We start from the raw sequence: 25,571 nt of genomic DNA, 5'->3' as shown, positions 1-25,571 counted from the left end.
GTGCAATTTAAAATGCAAAAGATAGATAATTGTTTGATGATAAATCTACTGGTTAATATGCTAATAGAAAATCGTCTATAGTTTCGTCAGGATGTGTAAGAATATACAGTGTAACTAAGTGTTGAAGCGGTGTAGGTTTTAGACGGGGTGGAACATCTTGAACGGCATCGGTACGTATAATATTGCGAAGGATGGGATGGAATTGAGTCCAACGGGTAGTGATATTCCATGTACGCAGTTTTTCTAAATGAAGAAAATGTGGAAACGGAATACGATCATAGAGTAGCCTGGTAGGACTAGGCAGTTTGATGCAATATTCAAGGCATAAACCATGCCTTTCAATGATCATAAGAAAGGTGTAGAATTGGTCACTTGCATGAATCCATGCCATGTGTCCATGCGGTATGTATGGTGACAACAAGACTTTGTAAGTGTTTAACACAGTCTGATGTTTGATGAAGGCCACAGAAAATGCCGACTAATCTCATCAGAAATTTAGTTTATTTTGCGGCAGAGTTATCGAATGCTGAAATGTCCACACCATGAAAGATGGTTATCAAAGATAACGCCCAAATATATCGCTGTACGTGCGACGGAAATGCGTGTGTCTGTTATAGTAAGATGTAAGAAAGAACTATTGCTTCTTGAAGTATAGTACTGATTAGCTGAATAGATTTCCCACATTCGAGTATCATCTGCAAAGGTAAAGGTGTGGATAGGGTCAGGAGCTACAAGGAAATATCGAACATAATATATATATATAATAATATAAAATATATATATTAATTTTTCACACTCCTGCCAAGTTTAAGTTTTTTCACCTGTATGTAATGACATATGTGATGATAAAGATGACGTTTGGTTAAATCCCTTTTCACACTTTCGACCACTATGACATTTTTCACGTGAATGTATTAAATTGTGTCTTAAAAGTGTTGACATGTGAGTAAATTCTTTTCCACATACTTGGCAGGCATGAGGTCTTGCACCTGTATGTGTTAACATATGTGTTGCTAAATGTGTTTTTCTTCTAAATGCTTTATTACATATTTGGCATTTGTGAGGTCTTGCACCTGTATGTATTAACATATGTGATGTCAAAGATGACCTTCGGGTAAATACCCGTTTACAGTCCTGGCAAGTGTGAGGTTTTACACCTGCATGTATCAACATATGTGATGCCAAATGTGACTTTTGACTAAATAACTTTCCACACTTTTGACAGGTATGAGGTTTGTCGCCTGTATGTATTATATTGTGTATTCCCAAATGTGATCTGCGAGTAAATTGCTTTCCACATATTTGGCAGATATGAGATTTTTCACCTGTATGTATCAACATGTGTCTCACTAAAAATGATTTTCTTCTAAATTCCTTTCCACATACTTGGCATTTGTGAGGTTCTGAACATGTATGTATTAACCTATGTTTTTCCAAATTTGAACTTCGACTAAATTCCTTGCTACACTCTTGACCAGTGCGGGAAGAGTATGCTTCTTCGGGAAGAGTATGCATATGACTGCTGTAAAAAAAAATTCAATAAATTTGGAATTGCAAATGCATTTAAATACTAAGGAACACGTAAGAAATGCGAACGCTAGGACGTAAAATACCTAGGTAAGGTAACAAAATCATCCGATCTAAAATGTGAGGCGTTGAGAGATATTTATACGATACATTTTATGATACCTGGAGTCTATTATTATACTCTTACATAAAATCTTGTAGAAATATGGAACCGAGAACTATCGCGGGTTTTACATATTTGTCTATTCTTTAAACAAGAGGAAACCCTTAGCTTTACTATCACCAATTGTATCTAGATTTATATATACGATACCCCAAGAAAAATACAAGGTACATATATTATGGTATGGAATAAACATCTAATTCTTATAGGTGAAATAGAGGTACGATGCAATTGCAGATGTTTATGTATTACATTAATTTTCAGATTCGTATTACATTAAATTGGGAGAATGTTTTGTAATTACAGCTCCCAAAGCTGTCACTATGACGAGCAAACGAACGAAAGGTATAAAACTTTTAAAATTTTGTACAAAATACGTAATTTGAACGACTATACAAAATTCTACTAGTGTTTCTAATATCTTGTGATGCTTTGATATAATGAATTTATTTTTTATATATTCTAAAACATGAAACAACTTAAATATCAACAACTACAATAACCATTTAAAGAGATTTAAAATTTAAATTACCATCAGTGATGACACTATTATTCCAGTTCATGAATATAAAGACAGCTTTGCAGCACTGTTTAATGATGGTTTTAAATACAAGAACAACTTTAGAGATTATTTCACAAGAGCATGGAAAAGATTTTTTTGATCTTGCACAATCATACTCAAAGTAGCAAAACAATTAGTACGAGCAAAACATTAACATGTTACGTATATTTTGTCAAGATGATGCTACTCTTAAAGATGTGAATAATGCGTTTGTGGGAGCAGAAATGTCTTATGATAAATTTAAAAATATATATTCTCGAAACATGATTACGGCTTTACAGTTACAGAAATGACGAGAAAATTAATAATGCAAATTATAAGAATAACATTAAGATTGTTATAACAATTTAGCATCAACATTAACGTTCAAACATCCCCAAAACAATGCAAGTTCAACATTCATATACCCTAACGTCAACGTCTGAATTCCATACTCAACGTCAAGTCTAATGTGCAAAGATTTTCTTTATAATAAATAAATAAATGAGAAAAAATTGAGAGCAATCTTAAGTTGAAAGTTCTTTACTGAAAGTTTAAAAATATGTAAAACAGAAATAATACTAATGTGTGACAAATAGAAAAAGCAACAATAAACACCAACTGATGATATTCGCAGTTTAGAGAATGAGATTAAAAAACAGGAAAAAAAATCTGATGACAGGAATTGTTCCAGTGTTTCAGGAGAACTTATATTACGCAAAAACACCATCAGAACCGTCGTTTGAGCAAACAATATTTAAACAGGATCCTGATAAATATAACATTTTCAGAAATACATCTCCAATCTCTGAAATAATATTAACTTTAAAATCTATGTTTACTGTTTCTGAGAAAATTGCTAATTATTTACATCGAACAAAAGGCATGCACGATCATGCTTTTGATTAAGAGGAGATTCTAAGAAAATTCGATACTATAAAATTGGAGATAAAAAGTACAAATAGAGCGTAATATTTGTTTTTCGTTACATATTTAGAGCTACGAATGTTTCAATGTTATTGACATCTAAAATACAAGACGATAGTGCTGATGAATTAAAGATTGTAATGAATTTAGGAACATAAAGAGAACTATAAACATATAATATTACTTAGTAATGCTATATATCAAGGCAATAATCCATCTTAAAAGTTAATTCAATTTTCGGAGTTAAATATTAAACCTCTTTGGGATGAGATGAAAATGAAATCCCCTAAACCTGGTAAAAGGATTAATCAATACAAAGACCTTCTTAAAAAATATGTTTGATACACGTCTGTTCAAAACCTAGCAAATAGATTAATTGCTATATATAGAGGGAAAAAAACGGAAATAATTTTTATGAGAAGGTAGCTATTATGCATATAATTAATAAGAATCTTTCACAATTTATTCTTAATGATAAAAAAATACAGGTTATTTGATAAAGATATTAAACACATTAGCATCAAGATTCTGAATTAATAAGAAAAAAAGGAAAGATTATTAAACGATCTGATTAATAAATTTCCATTTAAGGTACATATTCCTGGTATGTAGTACTGTGGTCCGAGAACCAAGTTACAAGAAAACTTAGAAAGAGGAGATAAAGTTTTATTAATCTATTAGACGAAGCTTGTATATAACATCATATATACTACAGAGATAATAAAGGATCAAGACATTGTAGATACGAACTAGAAAATAGGCTTGGGAAAAGAGTATTTACTAAAGACTAATCAATTGGAGAAAGAATTTTACCATTTGGAATTGGTATAACTATGAATGCTAAAGTGAAGTTATGATGGGGATTAAAGCTTTTATGTAGCTTTTAAAATATTTTTACGGTTTTCTAGGCATAAAGAACATTTTCCCAAAATTTTCTTTATAATAAACGAGATCGTGTGTGTTTACGTTTACCAGTTCAAAAGTTTCACACGGAACAGAAGAACATTCAATAATTAGAATCGGTCTAAGAAACACATTGAATTTGATTTTGATGCGAGCTATGGATTGATTCACTCTCAAAAAGCAGATTGGCATATGATATTTAAAGTTGCAGATGCTCAAGTTGGAGAATTTGGTTCTAGTGATACAATAAAACTTCTAGATATTTTTTCCCTTCTCTTTTTTAGCAGAGGAGTCAGAAAACATGGAAGTGTTATAGACAGAATTGATCTACCAGGAATAAAATCTACATCTGGAGGAGCTTTAAAGTTTCTAAACCAGAAGCATCATACATAAAAGAGGATGGCTTTCGAACAAATGATAAATTAGGATTGAGAAAGAACTTTACTAATTTACATCCACTAAGTATACTATCTGGCTCTTTCAAAGATTATAAAGAGATTATGTGGAAAGGAGGATTAAAAATACATTATTTGTAGCTAATGGTAATAATGATGAATTTTATAAATGGAAGATACAGACAGGAGCATCTGCAGAACACTTCATAATGGTAAAATAACAATAAAGGGTATGAAGATGACAATGAAAACTGTAGAGTATGAATAAGATTATTAAAGCAATTCACAATTAAACATATTTAAAGACATTAAGAACATGTTTTCGTTTAACACTTATCAATGTGTGCAAAAGAATGTAGATAGTTCTTTCTTGGAATTTAATTTAACTAATCAATTTAATTCTAGTCAATTGGATATGACTAATTTCCTAATTGTAAATTTTCAAACTGATGGAAAAGATAATCGGACTCAGGATCTTAGTGAATTTGATTAATGTAAAATGAAATACATTTACTTTAAGAATTGTCGTAATTAGACGATCCCTAAAGAAAATAGAAATGTAGATATAGATAATAATGATTATTTTCAGATGTATGAAGATTATACTGCATTTAAGGGAATAAGTTGTGGAAATAAGGAAATATATTATGATCCAGATGAGTTCCTTAAATATAGAAATATGTATGTGATTAATTGTAGGAAGAGGAAACAGGTATCAATAGATGACAGAAATGATTTAAAAATAGTAGATGTTGCAGAAGCTGAAGCTAATAAGGCAATTTTTATGCGAATTTAATTAATCAGAAAAATATTACTTATAAGTATAAGGATGAGAGCGATTAGAACAGTTTTAAATAAATTACATTTCATATCTTAATATGTTTATGTGTTGTAGTTTTTAAGGATTATTATCGATAAAGGTTGTAATTAAATATTTTGTATATAATAAAAATGGCAAGTGATAGTGTTTGTTAAATAAATTTCAAAACTTAGAAGAGAAACCAGTTATTGGCTGAGTGAGTTAGATTTAGATACAGATTGTAAAGATGGAAAATATAAATACTAAGTTTGACAAGATAATTTTATTTGAGTGCGAAAATTTTAAATATTTCTTCCACTTACATTTACAAAACATAGGACAGATATTATAAGTGGTGTAGTTAAAGATGGATTAAGAACTAAATATAATGCACTAAAAGAGAATTATCCAACTGTTGAGTTCTGTGTTAATGACAGAAATAAACTTCTCAAAGATCTATATAATTGAATTCAATTCTATCTAGATCTATATAAATTTAATAAGAAATGATTTTCGTTTATAAGGATGAAGAATAAGAATGTTTAAGAAGTGTTGTAACATTTAGTGTTGATTTTTAGTTAACGTCACTTTCAGTGTGGAAGCTATATAAGAGGGGACCACGTGACTAACGTGGAATCCGAACAAATTAGAGCTCCCTTCATGAACTCACGCCAAAACCACGTACCCTAACGGGTTTGCCACGGAGAATGTCTACAAGATTTAGAGACGAGATGGTTTTTACTTTACTTTAAGTACCTTTACATGGAAAATATAAAACAAATATGCGAGAAGATATAATGAAGATAGAGAGCAAGTGTTAAAAGTTATGAAAATATAAACAGTTCGTGCGTTTATATTGTACATTAAAGCAATTATGTTGGAGGAAAGAACTAACACTCTTGTAACTCCAACTTCGACAAACTTTAATTGTTAGCTGTACTACAGCAAGAAATTGCGTTAAAAACAAAGAAGTAGTAAACATTTTAGAAATAATTGGAAAACTTCTGATCTGTAAAATAGAGCTGGAGGCAATCATCGAAAGAAAATGGCAAAGAAACTGCGAAAATTTAACGAAACAGGAGAAATTGAAATAATATATTCCGACAACTAAAATAAGGAAAGAAAGTAGAGAATAAAACATAGAAACATAGTCAATTCAGATTTAATTATATTAAAAGAATAAATCTCGAACGTAATGAAACATGATACAGCACGCTAGATGAAACGCGATATAAATGACAATATTATGGATATTAGAAATAAACTACAACGTAAGGCATAGGATACCAACAGAAAGGAATATATAAAATTAATAAATTTGTGATCTTAGTGAAACATATACTACAGGAAATGTCGACAAGAAAAATAGAATAGAAATAACAAAGAAGCCATACCTTATTTTAACAAAGAATATAAAGCTTTGTTGATGAAAATACGTGGGAATTTCTTACAAACAAGATTAAGTTTCGCGGGAAAAAAAGTGCAACCGTTAAGCCTCATTTCCTCTTTGTGTTAATGATCGCCATAATATATGTGTCATTGCAGATGTGTTTGTGTTTAGTGTGTCAACAAATCAAATGAAAAAGAGAACAAAGCATAAGGAAATGATGTTTAGAGCAAAGGAAACAAAGACAAGAACAATCTTTTACAGGATATCCCTATTGATTGTCAGCAATAACTCATTCTTTTAATTACATTTTAACTCAGAATTATAATATGTATTTTAACTCGATACTGACGGAAATTAATTGCGAAGAATTCATCGAAAAATTAACAGAATTTTTAAATGAAGACAAAGAAGAGAAACTAGTTATATATATATATATATATATATATATATATATATATATATATATATATTCACTCACAACTATTTTATGTTTTTCATGTTTGTAATATATATCCTTCTGGAGTACATTTAAATACTAAGAAAAAACGTAAAAATAGAAGGAGTGAGAAAATGAATGAATTGACGTTTCAGATACGATGCAAAACACAAAATGCATAACCGTAACCTGCAGAGCTACTACTAACCAGATGACAAAGGAAATAGAGAAGTAGTAGATAGAAAACCAGCATGAGAGATGCCACAGATAACAATGTATCAAATGAATCAAGGAAGAGGCAGGTTACAATCTAGAAAAAAAAAATAATATAAATAAAAAAATATCACGCTTCACGGGAATTCCTGTAAGCTGTTTTGCATAAGCTTCAAAGCAACATCCAAAAGAGTGTCGTATATCTATTAAACCAGCTAAAACTGCCAATAGAACAAATGTCATGGATGTATTTTTTGTTTTATAAACTGTGACTATATTGGGAAAATATAATTTCAAACATGGCTTCGAAATCAATCTGAGCTTTCCACCTTTTGGCACACTGGTGATTCTATTTTGAACATTAAAGTACCTGTTATTTGTAAGGGTCTATCTGTCAATTGTTGATTTCACATGGAATTGCTCAGTGCTTCATCACGCCTTTCAGATAAAATTTCCTAAGTAGCATGAAAAATGCCACCTACTAAGCAGCTTCACAGTGATCGATTGCAATGATGTCCTTAAGGGGTCGCGATGGCACAGTAGTAATGCATTCACCTCTGGCGTATAGGGCTCTTGGTTCGATCCTAGCTCGCGCCAAGTAAGCTTTGTGGTGGACACACCGTGTACGTGGGTTTTCTTGGAGTTCTCCCGCCTCCTTCATTCCACCTTTTCATTCATTTCTTACCAACACCGTTCCCTTTATCCTAGCCAGCATAATCGTGGGACGTATTTATTTTATTTCAATAGTATCTATAAATCCAAGTGTTTGAAAAAATGTTAGTTTCCTCTTAAACATGTATTTTCTGCTTTTATTAAGTTTCTTGCACGGAGGAATTTATTCCATGATCACAGGAAAAGCATAGGAGAAAGAGAATGAAAGCAACTAAGACACACCAGTCTGTTATGGGGCCAGAGGCACTATTTTCACTTTCCTTATTTATCAACTCTCTAAATATGCTTTGTTTCCATCCATTTTCCTGTATTTTAATTTCCGACTTCTCTCGATTCCATATATTTTTCACACTACTTTCGATAATATTCCACCAAGATATGAGTTTCCTAGCATCTTGCCAGTACTGTCGTGTACTCATAACATACGACGTATTTCATAAGCCCTTCTGTTACTGGTCCATTCTTCATGCACTTGAAATTGAAAGCACTGAGCTATTCAATGTAAAATCATCAAGATGAGAAAAGGATCCTTACATAGTGAATAAGCTTTTATTGATTGTGTTCTTAATCATAAATGTAGTGGGCAAAATTATAAATAAAGAAATAACGCTTTGCTGACATTTTATGAGAAAAATTAGCGCCCCTTATTTAAAATTAAGAAATACTTTGCTTAGATAACAATTGATATTTATAATGATCGTTTGTTTATAAACTCCACAGAAGAATCGAATGTAAGGTAATGTACCGTTTCTAAATGTATTAATAACCTGCTTCGTCGAAAATATACTTTATAATTTTCTATTGCTAAATCTATTCTTCCTTTGCTGTAGATAACACTGCTCAAGAAGGTTTTTATCACAAGATATCTGGATAGTGTTCTATACTAGTTTAAGGTTGCTAAACTCGTAAATAAAATCAGTTTTTTTCTATCAGGCTCAATTTTATTGTAACATAGTATCCCCTTTTACTGAAATCGTTGAAAATAAGTAACGACGCCACAAAATGGTTTCTTCTGCCATGGTTGAATTTTAGTAACTTGCACATTTATTGATTGAAATAAAATTCAGGGGAAGTGAGATAAAATCGAGAAAAGTGCAATGAATTCCGAACCGTGCATCAGAGGTCAAGGAACACACCAGAGAATGAGTGAGGTTTTGCAAATTAGCAATTGGATCATATTCAATTACATAGAATTGCGTTGATTCTTGTCACCTGTGTCGCCGAAAGTGAGTCCTGATAGCATGGGAAGGGTCTGCATGTTGTTCTAGGTTAGTTAAATAAGAGTGTATCGGTCATTCAGAGGAAGAAAATGCCTCGCACCTGTGTCAATAGTGCAAATTATTTTTCTTATACCTGTGGAAAGGTGACTCTCAAGTCGCAATAACGAAATTTGACCCCGCTGGTAAACAAGTGCTTCGAACTTTATTTCGGCTGTAAGTTTGGCGACCAAGACAAGAAATGCTCAATTCATGTACGCTGCTTGACACGAGTTGGACCCACGACGGGCTAGGCAAACGGTTCACAACATATGCCGTGCGCTGTTGGCATGATTTGCCAAGATCCAACGGATCACATAATAAAAGATTGTTATTTTTGTCTAACAAAAATAGCTGGAATCACGTCGAAAAATATGATTGCGCAATACCCGAATTTACCATCTGCTATGAGACTTGAATACTAAAGTGATGATTTGTAGCAGTGAAATTTGAGTGAGTGACGATGAATCTGGTAACGACGATTAATAAGATTCAGACGATAGGGGGAGGGTCCACTCATGCTGAATCAAAATTTGAATTGCCCTCTGAATCAAGTATTCAACACATTTTGACACAAAGTGATCTCAACGATCCCTTTCGCGATTTAAATTTGTCAGGGCAGCAATCTAAGACTTTTATCTTCATAGTTGAAAGGATTGAAGTGTTTTTCAAGAGTGCTATACTGCTTTTGCGAATATTTCTCGAAGGTGACGTATTTCCTTTGTAACAATATCGAATCCGTTATGAAAACTCTTGGCCGTGCATACAGTGTAAATGAGTGGCGTCGGCTCATAGATTCTAGTAAATTCAGTCTCAAAGCAGTTCTTCTTCACAACGGGAACAAATTTCCTTGTGTTCCGATTGCTTATGCAGTTAACCTTAAAGAAATTTCTGGAACTTTTAAATTGCTTCTCAGTCTAATCCTATATGAAATACAACTGAGTATCTGTGGAGATCTCAAGGTAATTGCTATTCTGCTCTCCATACACCCGGGGTAAACGAAATACTGCTGTGAGTGGAACAGAAAAATCACTATTGTAAAAAAATGGCTTTTTGCAATGAACTACTGCCTGGACATAAACATGTTGCTAACTCTTTTCTTCCTCACCCTAAAAATGTGTATTTACCTCCACTGTAAATTAAACTGGGACGTACCGAAAAATTTGCAACAGGTATGGACCACACGGAAAACGACCATCAGAAAGACCTAGGCGCAGATGGGAGGACAATATTCAGATGGATCTCGCAGAGATAGAAATACAAAGTAGAAACTGGATGCAGTTAGCTAAGGATAGAAGTCAGTGGAGAGCTTTTGTCAACGCGGCGTTGAACCTCCGGGTTTCATAGGCCATAGAGTTAGTTAGTTATGAACCAAACGTCACGTGCATTCATGTTCTTGCGACAGAAGTTTCCTAAAGTCAGTTATGCTAAAATAAGGGAAGGAATATTTCGAGGACTGGAAATTAATATATGGTGAGAACTATCATGACGTGTTGAGAAAATGGTTTGTCTGTACGTTGTGTGCAAGGTCTTTTTGGGAACATAAGGCTAAAAAATATTTCGATATTTTACATGAACTAGTGAGATCATAGCATCATGCGAGATGTATCAAGTCACTTAAATTGCATTTCCTGAACGATCATTTGGACTTCTTCCCGGATAACCTTGGTGCCATTAGTGATGAAGACGGTGAACACTTACACCAGGATATTTCTCAAATGCAAAAGTGTTGTCAAGGGAAGTGGAGTGCAGCAACGTTTTCTGATTATTCCTGGATCTTACGACAGGACTTAGCTGAGGCAAAGTTTCGCAATAAATCGGGTAGAAACGTACTCAGATAAGTTTCTAAAATTTTATCTACTTCTGTGCTGCTATTCTTTTGTGTATTTTTAACGGTTTCTAAAAACTATATGTAAGAGTTTATTGTGAGACCATGCCCATATGGCAAATCTATAGAATACAGAAGCTAGTATACTCATACACATAAACCACTTTCATATTAAAACTGAGTCCTATGGAGAAATTTTGCAATTTGATGTGGATAAACCAGGATTTAAAAAAACTCGGGTTTCTCGAGAAAGCTTAAGCCACCTGGTCCCATGTGGGTTTTTTCGGGTTTAAATGGGTTTTTCGGGTTTTCGAAATATTTCAAAGTTTTTGGGGTAAAACCGTTAGAATATGATTTCAAGATTATCATTGTCACAACTTGTCACAATTTTCTATACACTGCAGTTTTGAAAAACCGGCTGCCATTTTGAAATTTTACGTTGGATCGCTGCCAAATTATATACACCTAGTTTAGAGTGTCTCATGCTTCTACCCTGAACATGTCAACTTGAAGACCAAAAATTGCACATTCTAGCGTGGATATCGGCTATTTTGTAAAACGAATAGCTGCCATTTTGAAATTTTAAGTTGGTATGCCAACAAAATCTATACAGGAAATTTAGTGTATCTCGTTCTTGTACCCTCAAAATTTAAACTTAAAAAGACCGAAAGTGATACCCTGTAGTATGTGTTGTACAGACAGACGAAAGAACAACTGTAGATCGAATCATCCCGAAGCCTCAGTGACGTTCGCCATATATGAACACACAATATATTAATTTAAAACAAAGATATATAATTCGTGTTTTATAAAATAAATATTTCAAAATGTTTTATACGACACAAATATTTTCCAGTGTAAAATAAACTTTTTTGCAGAAGTCATGGGCGGCGATTAGGGGGCAGTTGCCCCCCACTTTTTTGAAATTAACCTTAACATATATAGTTTCATTTCGAAATATAAAGTTTTGTATGTATTATTGGTTCATAGAATAAAAATGGTGCCATAAAATAGTTGTCGTTTGATGAGTATGTATTGGTTTTCTTTCCGTGGAATTAAGAAAACTACACGAATTGCGTTTGAATTGCCACTAAAAGTGGCCCAAAAATTAACCTGTTGGAGCGCGACAATTCGAGCGTACTTTCATTTCATTTTTGCAAGGGCTCGATATGTTAGTCAGCCGCTCTGGAACTAATTGAGATAACATTTCGCAGGAAGAGAAGCAATTCACAAGTTATTCTTCAATTGCACAAAAATCAACAGTTCCTAAAATGTATTTTCTTTTTACTAACAATAAGGAACATTTTGATTGATTTTTTTCAGTTTAACATCTTGTTCAGCAGCGAAGTTACATGAGACATGGACTTAATAATCAACGTGAAGTCAGAACCACGTGAGCTCCTCCCCGGGAATCGAGCCCAGGTCTCCCACGTAGAAGGCGTGTACGCTAACCGCTTAGCCACGATGGAGCTCAATAAGGATTATTAATTTTGCAGTATAATATACAAGTTTAGGGGTGTACATGTACAGTATATATATACAGATACAATTTAGTAAATTCAGCATAATTCTAGGTTTAAGGATAATTTTGTATAACTGAAATGTGGAGTGACTAAGTATTGTTGAGTTTTGTCATATTCCAAGAAAGTGGAAACTGTACTTAATAGCATCGAACATGTTTCGGGAAGCTGCAAAAGTATTTCTTTAAATGTCGTAGCATATACTTGTAGTATTCAATGTCATTCTAAGAGTAATAACACATAGTAGCATGCGTGGAATTAAAAATATATGTAAGTTGTTCATTAACTTCCAGTTTCAATATAACTTTTGCAAAACAAGCCTCATTATTCATTACTATGATTATTTGATTAATATTATCTTTTCTCTTTATTTGTATTGCAAAGTTGTTATTAAATAGGCCCCTAATCTGATCACACAATTTTCCAGACAGATATTCATGAGCAAGGAACCAAATTCCTTCTTACACCTTCGTTTTTTAAGAGTACAAAGGGCTAGTATCTACTTGTGTTGCTCTTGTCAATTTACTTAAGAAAATATGAAACAGGATATACGGTATTTTAACCCATTACCCGCCAAAGCTCTTGTATCCTTGTTAATTGTTTAAAAAGTGTTTATTCATAACTGTCTGAGGTATAAAGACGCAAAATTAGTGCTAAAATAGAGATAGGCGATATAGTTTAGGAAATACAGCCCGTCCCATTTTTGAGACAATGGCAAAATACGTAAGCATTTTATATTTACACTTCACAAACGTCTTTGAAATTTAGAAATTTATCAAATTGTTCCAAATGAATACACATTTACACACTTGATTTTATTTACATATACCGGTATATAAATCAAATTACTTTATTGTTACTCTACAGCAGTCTGTACACTTATATTGCACTTATCTTTATGCATTTGTTAGTTCATCTCCATATTTTGCAAATTATATGGGATTACCAGAAAATCATCTTTATAAATTATAAAACATTACTCACTTTACTAATTCACATAAGCAACAATGTTTCACTATAATCTATGTGCGAAATGAGTCAAATCGTTTGTCGTGCAGTCCTACGTTACAACGTTTACAAATCTTTATTGTCTTTTACTTGCAAAATGCGCATCTTTTCTGCGTTTTGGTTACCATTACGAGATGATTTCCTGGGTCTGTACGCACGTCAACACTCACTCTGTTACGTAACACTTTGCTTGCCTGAGGCCCTCTGCTTGTCGCTAAACGGTTTCCCTTCGAAAGATAGAATAGAACAATCCGCTTCCGAACATCGAGCAGGGATATGTTTTCATTTCCATTGACAATCTGATAGATCCTCCAAGTATTGACAACTGCGACAAGTTGTGTAAACGAAGGCCACCACTACTTCTTTGATCTGATTCTTACCTTGTATAATGCTACTTGTTTTTCTAGAAGGTCTACACCTCCCATATGCGCATTGTATTCTCTGACAAGGTGCGGCATTGGGCTATATATATATATATTTATTTATTTTTCTTTGCTTCTGAGAGTAACGCCGAACTGGCGACACAGCAGCGATCATGTCAAAGCTTGTTGCAACAGAAACGGCTTTGTTATCATTCGATTTCACAATGAGAATTTCATTTTCTTTATCAAATCTATGGTCCATGAAACCACGTTGTGTTTCTTTCTCCATCTGTTTGCTGTTCATCAAAGGGCAGTGGCTGGTACTGTTCTCCCTAATTCTTCCGGTTGCTTTCAGTCTGTCTCCTTTCAATGCAATAAATGTATTTGCGCTAGAGAAAAAAGTTATTAAAAATATTTTATAGTTCTTTTGTCCGCAACTGGAATACAAGCTGTAAGCTCCTGAATCACTCTGTCACCAAGTGGTCCACTTCTTCCATCACTACTGGCACAGTATGGTGGAAAGTTGTATAGAAAACCTGAAGAACTAGTCAGACACCATAATTTATAACCAAATTTTATAGGCTTCCTGCGCATAAACATTTTCGCAGAATTTTTTCCGTAATATCGCACCATCATTTCATCTAAAGACAATTATTGATGAAAAACACCAAACTTCTGAAATGCATTTCTCAGTCTCAAAAAATAAGCGAACTTTATACATTTTGTCCTTCTTGTCAATTTTCGAATTATCGTTGAGATGTAAATATTCCTTTAAACTTGTTTCTTGACATGGAGTTGAAAACAAGTGGACCACCCACATCTGGTACTTGCTCCTAATACATATCTTCTTGCGGAAGCCTGTTGTATCCTGATAGCAGCAAAATTGCAATAAATGCACGCACATCGTCTTTTGTTATGTCAAAATTACCACAATTCTTTTGAGCAGCATACACTTTACTTTGTTCAATTATTAGTTTCTCAACGTCGTCTGATAAAATCTCAGCAAAAATCTCTGGCACTGTCTTACCTGACCTATTCACTATACTATTTAAAGTTATTTCTTGAGTTTGCGTAGATTCACTATATTTTGGATCACACTTAAATCACTTCGAGGCACGAAAACCCCTCCCGCCTGTTTTATTTTCCGCTTCAGATACATTTGACGTAGACGGCGCAACAGACACTTACCTCTCATGTTTTCTTCCTGTTTGGAATTGATGTGGTCGTTCCGTCCTCAATTCTACCGAAGTTGTCGATTAATTCCAAGGTACCAGCCACATCACTAACAGCACCTTTCCATAAAGATGGATGGATTTTGAGTTTAACGTCCCGTTCAGCAGCGAGGCTATATGAGACGTGGACCTACTGATCAACGTGGAATCCGAACCACCTGAGCTCCCGCCGGGAATCGAACCCGGGTCTCCCTTTCCAGTAAAGAGTTCTCTGGTATCTCTTCCTCGTCGGTAAGTTCATCTGGTTCCGGAAGTATAACTGCAACTTCAACATTTTCGGGGTCGATCTCATAACTATAGTACTTTTCTAATAAATTCTATTGTGAGGGCTGGCTTATACTATGTCATAGTGTTCTACGAAACGCAACCTTCGTTACTTACCACCAGCACCTAATCTTCAGAACTCCCACTATTCGACTCAAGAATGAACTATTACTTTCATAGAAAATAATACTAACGTCACCAATCAATGTCTCAATTTTGGGACGCTAGACATAAATATATGAAAAATTTAACTAAATGCTTTTGTGTTGCATAGCAGACGATCATATTACTTTGAGATATATGTTGTCACAGTTCAAACTTTATTTTTTTGAATATGCGGTATAAATATTACGAAAAAACGGAAAATAGTCTGCACAGGTGAAAAATGCAAATTCGACACATTGTTGCGCCTTCTCTTGGCCATCTTATTATTAATAGTATGCAAGTAACTTCTGTATCAAGCAGTAGAGACTAAACAAATTAAAGGAAGTGAAATATCGAAAGAATATCTTTGCAAACACTTTCAAAAATTAATGAAAACCACCATCCCAAAGAAGAACCATGGCTGATAATGGGTTAACTGAAAAAGACAGTATCCTAATAATTATACAACCTCTCGTCAAACAAAGTGTTACTGCAACCAGGAAAACTAACATTGATATCAAATATTCAGATCATGTCTTACCCCCCACTTTTAACGTCCATTCGCCACCACTGGTTGGAGTTCACATCCGATACTTTGTGCATTCAATTACGGGAATTTCCTGAGCACTTGTTGCAAGACGGCTCTCCAGAAAATAAATTTAAAACAATTAACCCAAACATAATTCAGATTTTATAAAGTAAATGTTTCGAAATGAAATTCAGTATCTTCCAGCGTAAAATAAATAGTGTTATTGTTAAAATTTTCAGTTGCGACGCTTTGTGCGTTGAATTGCGGGAATTTCCCGAGCACTTCATTCGCGACGTTTTTTCTCCTTTCCTCGAAAATGCAGCTTTTTTTTTGTGTATATCGAAACTTCCACTAGCAAGGAAGTTTGAATTCAGCATTTGAAATAGTAAGACTTACGTAATTTTCGGAACTCCGAGCATAAACATTTTACATTTGACAATAAATTTTACGCTATTACTGGTGTTGATCCTGCAGAATGCTTATTTGAAGAGTAGCAACAAATAACTGAACTCAACTGTTGTTGTTGAAAAACCAAATTTTACTTAAAAATACTTGTGTTACCATCAAAGGTACTAAAACAATAATACTCATAGTTTTACTAATGCACTACATATTTACTGGTAGTACCGGCACATATAGCCTTAAACCCGATGAGGCATAACGTCCTTCGACCCCTCCGAGTCAGCGAGCACACTTTTCACGGAAAGAATTTTCTAAAATGCAAAATTACATATCTTACTTCAAACAAGCAATAAGCATAATCTATACATTAATTTGTTTTATAATTACCTCAAGATAAGTTTTATTAATTATTCTTTTAGTTCATTCAGTGCATTCAGAAGGTTATAAAAGTATGATGTTGTTGTATACCTTAACGTGAAAGCATCTAATACGCCCAGGAAAGTCCAAAATGTGGTAAAATAACTTTCAATGTAATTACCTTAGTTGTACCAACAATATACTAACAAAAAGCTCAAGAACGGAGGTCGCTTTTAAGGTGGGATTTTTCAGGTGGTTCCAACCCTGGGAGAAACAGTTCGTTTTGTTCTCGTAACAAAAATTATTTCTTTGTGTACCAGTGTAACCTGATATTTATAGCTATAGCTAAGTATATAGCTATTTTGTTAGTTAAAAATACTATATGCAGTGCTTTTAATTATATCATATATAGTATACTATATGATATATCATATAATAAATTAGTAGTATGAAACCCTCGCTACCACACCCATGTAGTGGTGACAGAGAAAATTACTCATGCATTAAAGATAAAGAAGTTATGGACGATTTATCTCGTTCCAGATAGCCACAACCCAAACGGAAGAGCATCAGATCATATTAGCTCACAATAAAGCAACAGAAAGTTCTCATCATATATAGCATTATAATACATTACTGGAAAAGGTATGAAATAAAGCAACAGTCATACATGAAAAATACAAATATGTGCAGTATAATAATTATGATTTTAAGTACGGAAATGAAATTAAAATCCTGGATTTCACCATCTATTTTATAACATACAAGGAACATTTCTACAAAATGTAGAGTGAGATTCATTTACTCATTCGAGTTCTCAAAAATATTGATTTCAAAACTTGTATAATAAATTTACAATAAGATTGAAACTTCATCCTCGGTTAGAAGCGACAGTGGCGCAAACAATACCAATAACAACAACACACATTTGAAATGGTACAAATAAAAAATTATGTATGGTTTGTATCTACGACCATTCTCGCGTTCGTCTATAACATAAAAAACAAAGTAACTCATAATTTATTTCACTGATGTAGTAAGATAGACCTGATGTCAGATTAAGCCCTGTGCAGTTAACAGCAAAACAATTCAGAATAGCTGGTGAGAGATCAAAAAATATTTCGAATAGAATGGTTGGGAATGTTATCAAGACTTGTACCTAGGGGTATTCTTTCATTTCTCTCAATTCTTATAATAATATCTCGATTTGACTAGAATAAAAAAAAAGGACACGATAGGAAATTATACCATAATTGACTGGAAACAGAAAAGTAGTAGTTCAGATGCCAAAGTCTCAAACAAGTTTAAATACAACGATCGAGAATGTTTCCCTTGCCTGTCAGTAGAGAATTTCCTACATCCTTCCTCCTTCTAGCAAAATAAGACACGATTTCCTTCACTCTGCTACTAGGGATAGCATGACGTCAAATACATACTTCTACGATAGCATCCAGAGCGTCGGAAACAACACGTTTAAATTCGGAATGTGTTTCAAATAGAACGAATGGAACTCCCTTCGTGCCCTCCAGCTAGAAACATTCTCAGTTTTCTAAATTCTAGGAAGCTAAAACTTGTTATTTTTTACACTTATTTAATAAAAATAACAAGATCTTACATTTCGTAGTTGGAAGAGGACTAGTTGTAATTAAGGATATAAGTCTGAAATATTATCGAACTTGAAATTAGAAAACGTATCTCTTCTTCTACTCGACGCAAAGAATATATTTTCAAATCAGTTTTACTCTATTTGCTGAGTGAGATAAATTGCTTGTATTTATTTAAAACGATTTTAGGATGTAAGATTGTCCGTAGATACCAGCAACGATAATTGTCAATTACTCTTACTTTTCACTTATTCTAACTTCTGGTCTCTTACTTACGCCGCTCTGACAAGCTAACGTGGAAGTGCTTCAATTCAAAATCACGTTATCGATATAGGATAAGTTATATAAATTATGAGTTATTTATTAAAATCTAGACAAGAATAAGAATGCCCTAGTTATGAGGCATAAAAAATTCACAATCATTTTAACATTTTGAATTTTGACCTATTTATTGCGGATATTCTCTACAATTTGAAATCGTGTCATTCCTAAAAACAAGTAAAATTAGTTATTATTTTTCAAAATCTAAAAGAATGTAAATATGGAACTAGATATAATTCTCGAACTATTTCCTACTTTTTCTATTTTAAACGAGTTTCAAAACTGCCAATTATTGGCGCAATGTGAGTGTTGAAGATTGTTTCTGAGATTATTCATATATATATATATATAGTGAAATAAACAATATGCTGTATATTCCTGGATTACTGAAAAGAGTACAATTATGAATATATATTTTGCATCTATATTTTTCTGTTTTGTTCAAAAATTGATTTGAAATAAAGAACTCTTATTGCATTTGCTTCGCTAAAAATTATTATTATACTGCGCAAAATGCTATTTAATCATGTACCAGTTTAAGCACAAGCAGTTGCGGGAAAAAGGAAAAGTGTATGCACAATATTTTGAGCAAGGATGTTATAACTACTGTAATTTTAGTTATTTATTGAACAGATTCCAAGATACAGCATAACTTTGCCATTTTACACAAGGAAATATTAACAAAAGAAAGAAAAAGAACAAGACAACAATAACAACAACATAGAACAGTGTCAGAGTGTAGAAGTAATATTATTCCGTCAAAACTCGCTTAATTGCTCTTTCAAACACCGGGTACCTTGAAAATATGTCCACATCAGTTGTTACTTGATTATAACAGTTTGGTATTTTGTAAGAAAGAGATCTCTGTATAACTGCCAACCTAGGACGGGCAAGATGGAATAGGTGGATATTCCGGGTTATAGGGGAAGAAACACGTAAGGATAGTTCCTGAAGTAATATTTCCGATCTTAAGTTTCCATTAACTATTTCAGCTCAAAGATAATTCTGCGTACTTCCGGGATCTGGATATTAAGATGTCGCAAGAGTTCTTATTAGATAATATTCGAAGTGCAGGAACACCGAAAGGGTTTATAGCGATAAAGGAATTAAGAATAGGATCAATTCTGAAGAGATGTATAGCTGCTGCTGTGGCCCATATGGGAGCAGTATTCGACCTTGCGCGCTATTAAAGTTTTATAAAAAATTGCTAATGACGAAACAGTGCCTAGTACAGTAAATCGATAAAGAAGTCCCAACATGCGGATTGAATTCTTAAGTATTGAGATGTGGTCAGAGAATGTGAGTTTTGAATTAAAGATAGCACCGATATCATTACGACTAGCAGACTGTGTGATAGGGGAATCATTGACATGGTATGTGGAAGGAACAGGAGATTTTTCCAAAGTAATAGCAATACTGTCACATTTCTTTCTGTTGAGTTTGAAGTGCCACATTTCGCACCAGGCTATAAGGTAATTTAGGTCTTCCTGCAGAGAAATTGTGTCATAGAGACACGCTATTTCTCTGTATAACTTACAATCGTCAACAAAAAGGAGAAGACCACTAGGTTGAGCTAAAAGTACGTGTAGAGATCATCCATATATAAGACAAATAGTAGAGGCCCAAATACACTCCCCTGAGATCACAGGCTGGGGGTTAGAAGTCGAACCTGAAAGAACAACTCTCTGTTTACGATCCTTCAAGTAGCTGGTGATTAAAGAGAGAAATTTGCCATGTACATTGAATCTATTGGAAAGCTTATGACGAGGATGAATGTGAATGGCAGAGTCAAAGGCCTTCGAGAGATTAAAGTAGATAACATTTAATTAAGTATTGTTACTCATATATTTGACTGCACAGGAAAGACTACTTAAGTACGTGAGACTTGGCTTTCTCGGTAGAAAGTTGTGCTGAGAACTATGGATGTAAGGTGAGGTAAATTTAAGTAGCCTGTTTTTGATTATTTTTTCGCAGATAATTGGTATTACAGAAAGAACATATATTGGTCTATAGGAGGATACAGGATCTTTAAGTTCTGATTTATATATTGGAGTCACGTGAGTTACTTTCCAACTGGTGGGATAATACCCATCCTTGAAGCATGTATTGAATAAGATAGATAGAGGAACCGCAATAAACGAAGCAGTTTTGTTGAGAAAAAGAGGACCAATGTTATCAGGTCTAAGTGATCTATGTGGAGATAATGTTTGCAAGAGAGCCAGAGCTTCGCCCGGGATGGTAGAGAGGTTGGATAAGGTGTCCGAACAGATAGGGTGAGAGGGGGAAGATGGGTTGTAGAGGCAAGGGAAGTAAATGTTATGCAGATGTAGTTTCTAAAGAGGTCGGGTCTTTGATCATCACTTGCTTCAGTATTTTTATCTTGAACTGTTGCAGGTACGCCCGGAGATTTTTATATAGATTTAATTACAGACCAAAAGAGTTTAGTGTTGTTAATAGTAAAATCACCAATTGAGTCCATGTATTCAAAATACTTACGCCGGTGTACCATTTTTGTCAAGATTTCTAATTTTTGCAAAGGTTTTGTATGTGTAGTCACTTGGATGTGATTTCCATAGAGTCCAGGCAAGCTTTTTGTTTTTAAGAAGTTCACGAAGGACCGGAAATCTGTTCGATTTTGATGCTTTCACCGGCCAAAGTCCTTTATGGCTGAGTGAACAACAGATGTAAATAAGTCCAAAGCGTCGTCAACAGTTCATACCTCTAACAAACACTAAGGAAACAGTCCAATAGCCCGATAGATATCACCGCACAGGGCTTTCTTCCAAAGAAGTTTTGACCTACTTTAGAGGAAATGGTATGTAATAGCGGAGGGGAGGAAATCGAAAGAAACATTCAAGAAATAGTAGTCCGAGATAAAAAAAAAAAAAAAAATCTGCATGGAAAAACACAACGAGGTTCTAAGTTAGAGGAAATATAGTCAAGATTGCTATTTATGCGGGTATTACGCATATTATGTTGACCTAGACCAAGTCCATGAATAAAATTGTCCAGGAAATAGCTGTTGATCGAAAGGTTGAAATCACCCAATAGGAAGACGTGTGACAATGCATGTAACAGTGAGTCATAGCAAGCTTCTAAGAGGGGCTGCGGGTGTTCTTGTGCGGCCTATAGAAGCACCCAATAAATACAGTGACGCTTTGGAACAAAAACTTCCACCCAAATAAGTTCACAATCCCGTTCGAGATCCAGTCTTCTTTTGCTCTTTGACTTACACAAATTTACACAAATCATCCCTCCACCTCCACGAGTTGTGCGGTTTTTACGATAAATGGAGAAATTATTAGAAAGGATAATTTCACTGTCGTTCACTGATTCATTCAGCCACAATTCGGTCACTGCGAAACAATCCAGTTCCCTTATCTCACCAAGGTTCAATAAGTACTTAAGCAATTTGTTCTTAATACTACGAACATTTTGGTAATTAATGTTAAAAGCACTGGTGTAGTCTGGACAGGGTGGGCCAGGGTTTACGTGAACATCACCACAAAGGAGGAGAAAACAATAAAGAATGAGGTACTGTATTTTTGCTTTTGACTCATACCTTGGCACAAAATCACTGCTAGTTCCTCCGTCACTATTAGCAGTAGTACCTGGCAGAGTACATGACAGTCCTCTTGGTATGAAGGCAGCAGCAATAAGATGGAAAGATCTTCCACTACACTTCAGACCATGTTTAATTGGCAATACTTCACTTGGGAAAGTCACAGCACCAATACTACATGAAGACAGTACAGCACGCACATAAACACTACACACCCTTACGAAAAAAAGGTAAACAATAAGAGCACCACTTTACATCGACTTCGCGCTTGACGCCATACTGCGTTTTTTGTGTGACTATTTTACGTAATAACTATTTTACAAGATTCTTGATTTTGAAGTAAAACTGATGAAAATAAATAAAGATGGGCAACATTTTGCGTTCTCCTTGTCTATTCCAGTACAATTACCATTGTCTAATAATAATAATAATAATAATAATAATAATAATAATTTTTATTATTATAACTGAGAAAAACAAATATCAAAGAGAATCTACGAGCCAAGCTGAGAAGTGTTTTGACATACCTTGAGCATAATGTTATTGGATATGATACCAATCACCTTAATGACCCTTAGGATCATGGATTTGAAACTGAGCCATATTGTCATATATATAGGGTGGTTATTAACTATACCGACAAACTTAAGAAACGATTCCTTACATCAAAATAAGAGAAAATGTTCACATCAACCTCTGGGGAAAAGTACATAATTTCAGAGATAGGGCTGTCCATAGTCGTGAAAAAGTCAAATTTGAATATAACCTTGTTCGAATTACAGAAACTGTGAATGGTGGTCCCTATCAGCGTAATCGAAGTCACGCATGTGCAATTCAAATATGTATTTCATTAATATGCGCGAAGCTATATGGAGGAATGCAGTCTGCACCCGAAAAATGACTGTTGAATATACAGAAAAATGAAAACAAAATCTATAATTTTTACGTCGCACGTTATACCGGCAAGGCCAAAAAACACTATGATAATGAGAAATGAATGGAGAAAGTGAAAGGTAACGAAAGAACCACGAGAAAACCCACACATACCGTGTTGCTCTAACACAAAGTTCGTTTGGCGCGAGCTGGACTCCAACCAAAGTCCCCAGGTATCATATGTCAACGCTCTACCAATGAGCCACTGTGGGCTCGAAAATACAAAAAGCTGAATTCCTGAAAATGTAGTAAATATGCAATGAATTTATGGATGCATCCTTACAATAAATCTGCACCCGTTTTTGGTTAGAATTATATCTTACCTTCTGTTTCGCTCGGGTCTCTAGAAGTCTTCCGGAAAAGTTGAGATAAATTGTGCGTAAAATCACAAATGTCCATATCTTTTGTTTTAGTACTACATATTTCACGTTTGAATTTCGGAAACTTTTGGAGCCATTCAGTCACGTAACCTGTCCTTTTAGAGAAGGTTCTATATATGGAACACTATCGCTTAGCACCCAAATTGTATTGGAGGAAAATGTCAACCAGAAGGGGGCAGCTATTTTTTCTAAAAAGTGTTACAATTTCGGTAGTTTCTGTTCATTTCAGGTTAATTAGGTTAGTTAAGTTAATGTTAGATTCTATTAGTGTTAAAGTTCAGCATAATTTTCGAGAAAATGACGGCATTTCGCTTCTTTATATCAATAGTAGGTTAGTTTAGGTTATTTTAAGTTATTTCAGTTTAAGTTCGTCTTGGTTAGGTTATGTTACACCTAAGTATTTGTATCTTCCATTTCTCCCGTACATTTTCCTTTTTTTTTTTTACTTAGTACTTCTGGCCCCCGTCCGCTATACATTTGCCATAAATGGTATCGATCACTTTATTTGTGTACAGTTAGTCTATGTGCGCCGTACCACTTCCAAACTGTAGATTATTAATTTACGTTCGAGGTATCTATCATACCTAAATATTTTTCGCGAAGTTCAGGTATTGACTTTTACCTATAAAATTTCCGACCCATGTAACTGTATTGTCAATCTGAACCAATTACTATATAGAAAATATAGCTTTACCTTTCTCGCTGAACTAAACTTTTTTCTGTTAATTCCTTGTGGTCATTAGAGTACGACGCGCAAGTCTCCTCAACCTCTACTTTTGGTAGCGCTTCTTTATTACTTTCAAATACAGTAACTTCATTTGGAAATTCTGATTTCACCGTATCAATGTTTAATTTCACGTCCGAGGAATATATTGCTACATCCTCCAAAGTTTGTTTTATTTCTGGTGTAGATAATATTAATGTTTTGTTGTCAGTCACCAGTTTGTATGTCCATCCCTTCCCTTCGAGTGGATCTTCCTCAGGAAAGACATTCTCGTTTTCTTCTTTGCACATCCATTCAAACTTTATAGTCGCCTCATCAGCCATTATTTGCTTCATTTCAGGGATGCCAACGAACAATCAACATTTTGTACTAGATTAGAGTGGAAAATCACTAAAAATCACTTAATGTTAACACCATCAGTGCGATTTAGACTAAATCGATCAACTATCGACTAAATATTTACCATTCGCCAAATACTCGCAAAAAAGTGGGAATACAATACCCCGGTACATCAACTAGTTTTTGATTTTAGAAAGGCGTACGACTCGGTTAGGAGAAAAACATTATACAACGTTCTTACAGAACCTGGAATATGGACAAAGCTAATTAGATTAGTTAAGATATGTTTAAATGAATCCCAAAGTAAAGTCCGGGTAGGAAAATTTTTGTCCACGAGCTTTCACGTCGAAAATAGCCTCAAACAAGGAGATGCGTTGTTGCTAGTGATGGGTAAATTCACGGAAAGATATTTTTCGGGAATATTCCCTGGGAAGATTCCCAAAATGGGAATTTATCCGGGAATTTATGTTCAATCAGAAAGAAACTTGCATTCCATTACTATATTATGATTCGAAAGTTGAATTAATTTTTATATCACAGCATATTATTACTGTTGTCCACAGAGGATTCTTTAAAATGTATATTCTGAACGGTACTATCTTACTTTATTAACACTTTATTATATTTAGAGAGTACGCATAAATGTATATTTATTTACAATATGTTCTATCAAATATGTATGAAAAAAATATGTAGTAACAGTTTAAATTTATATGTAAATGGATTTGGTCAACTTGACTCTATTACTGATATTATGAACACATAAAATTTATAAATGTTATAAACCAATTAAATTGGGTAAATGCTAGAAGATACATGTCTCACCAATTTATCAACATT

At 34.0% G+C, this 25,571-nt stretch overlaps 1 protein-coding gene across 2 annotated transcripts; it reads right to left on the bottom strand.

Annotated features, from left to right (window-relative positions):
* Positions 1-499: 499 nt before the first annotated feature.
* Positions 500-25,098, bottom strand: LOC145686769 (uncharacterized). 2 transcript variants are annotated; one of them, XM_081760424.1, is made up of 2 exons: positions 24,363-25,098; positions 500-1,519 (listed from the first exon to the last, which is right to left on the bottom strand). In XM_081760424.1, exons 1-2 carry the CDS (start codon positions 24,725-24,727, stop codon positions 808-810), a joined length of 1,077 nt encoding a protein of 358 aa, XP_081616550.1. In that variant the 5' UTR covers positions 24,728-25,098; the 3' UTR covers positions 500-807. The 2 variants fall into 2 exon arrangements, with proteins under 2 accessions (XP_081616550.1, XP_081616549.1); XM_081760423.1 differs by having other exon boundaries at positions 500-1,522; positions 24,363-25,092.
* Between the last annotated feature and the right edge of the window lie 473 nt (positions 25,099-25,571).

Source organism: Thermobia domestica, chromosome 5, assembly GCF_964235325.1.
Source record: "Thermobia domestica chromosome 5, izTheDome1.hap1.1, whole genome shotgun sequence".
NCBI classification, from domain to species: domain Eukaryota; kingdom Metazoa; phylum Arthropoda; class Insecta; order Zygentoma; family Lepismatidae; genus Thermobia; species Thermobia domestica.
Note: the sequence above shows the minus strand (reverse complement) of the source record. Positions and strands in the feature narration are given on the sequence as shown.

Coding starts and splice junctions, on each gene's coding strand:
- LOC145686769 (XM_081760423.1), bottom strand. CDS start 24,727: ATGAAGCAAATAATGGCTGATGAGGCGACTATAAAGTTTGAATGGATG. Junction 1,523..24,362: donor AGTTTAGTTCAGCGAGAAAG/GTAAAGCTATAT, acceptor TTTTTTTTACAG/CAGTCATATGCATACTCTTC.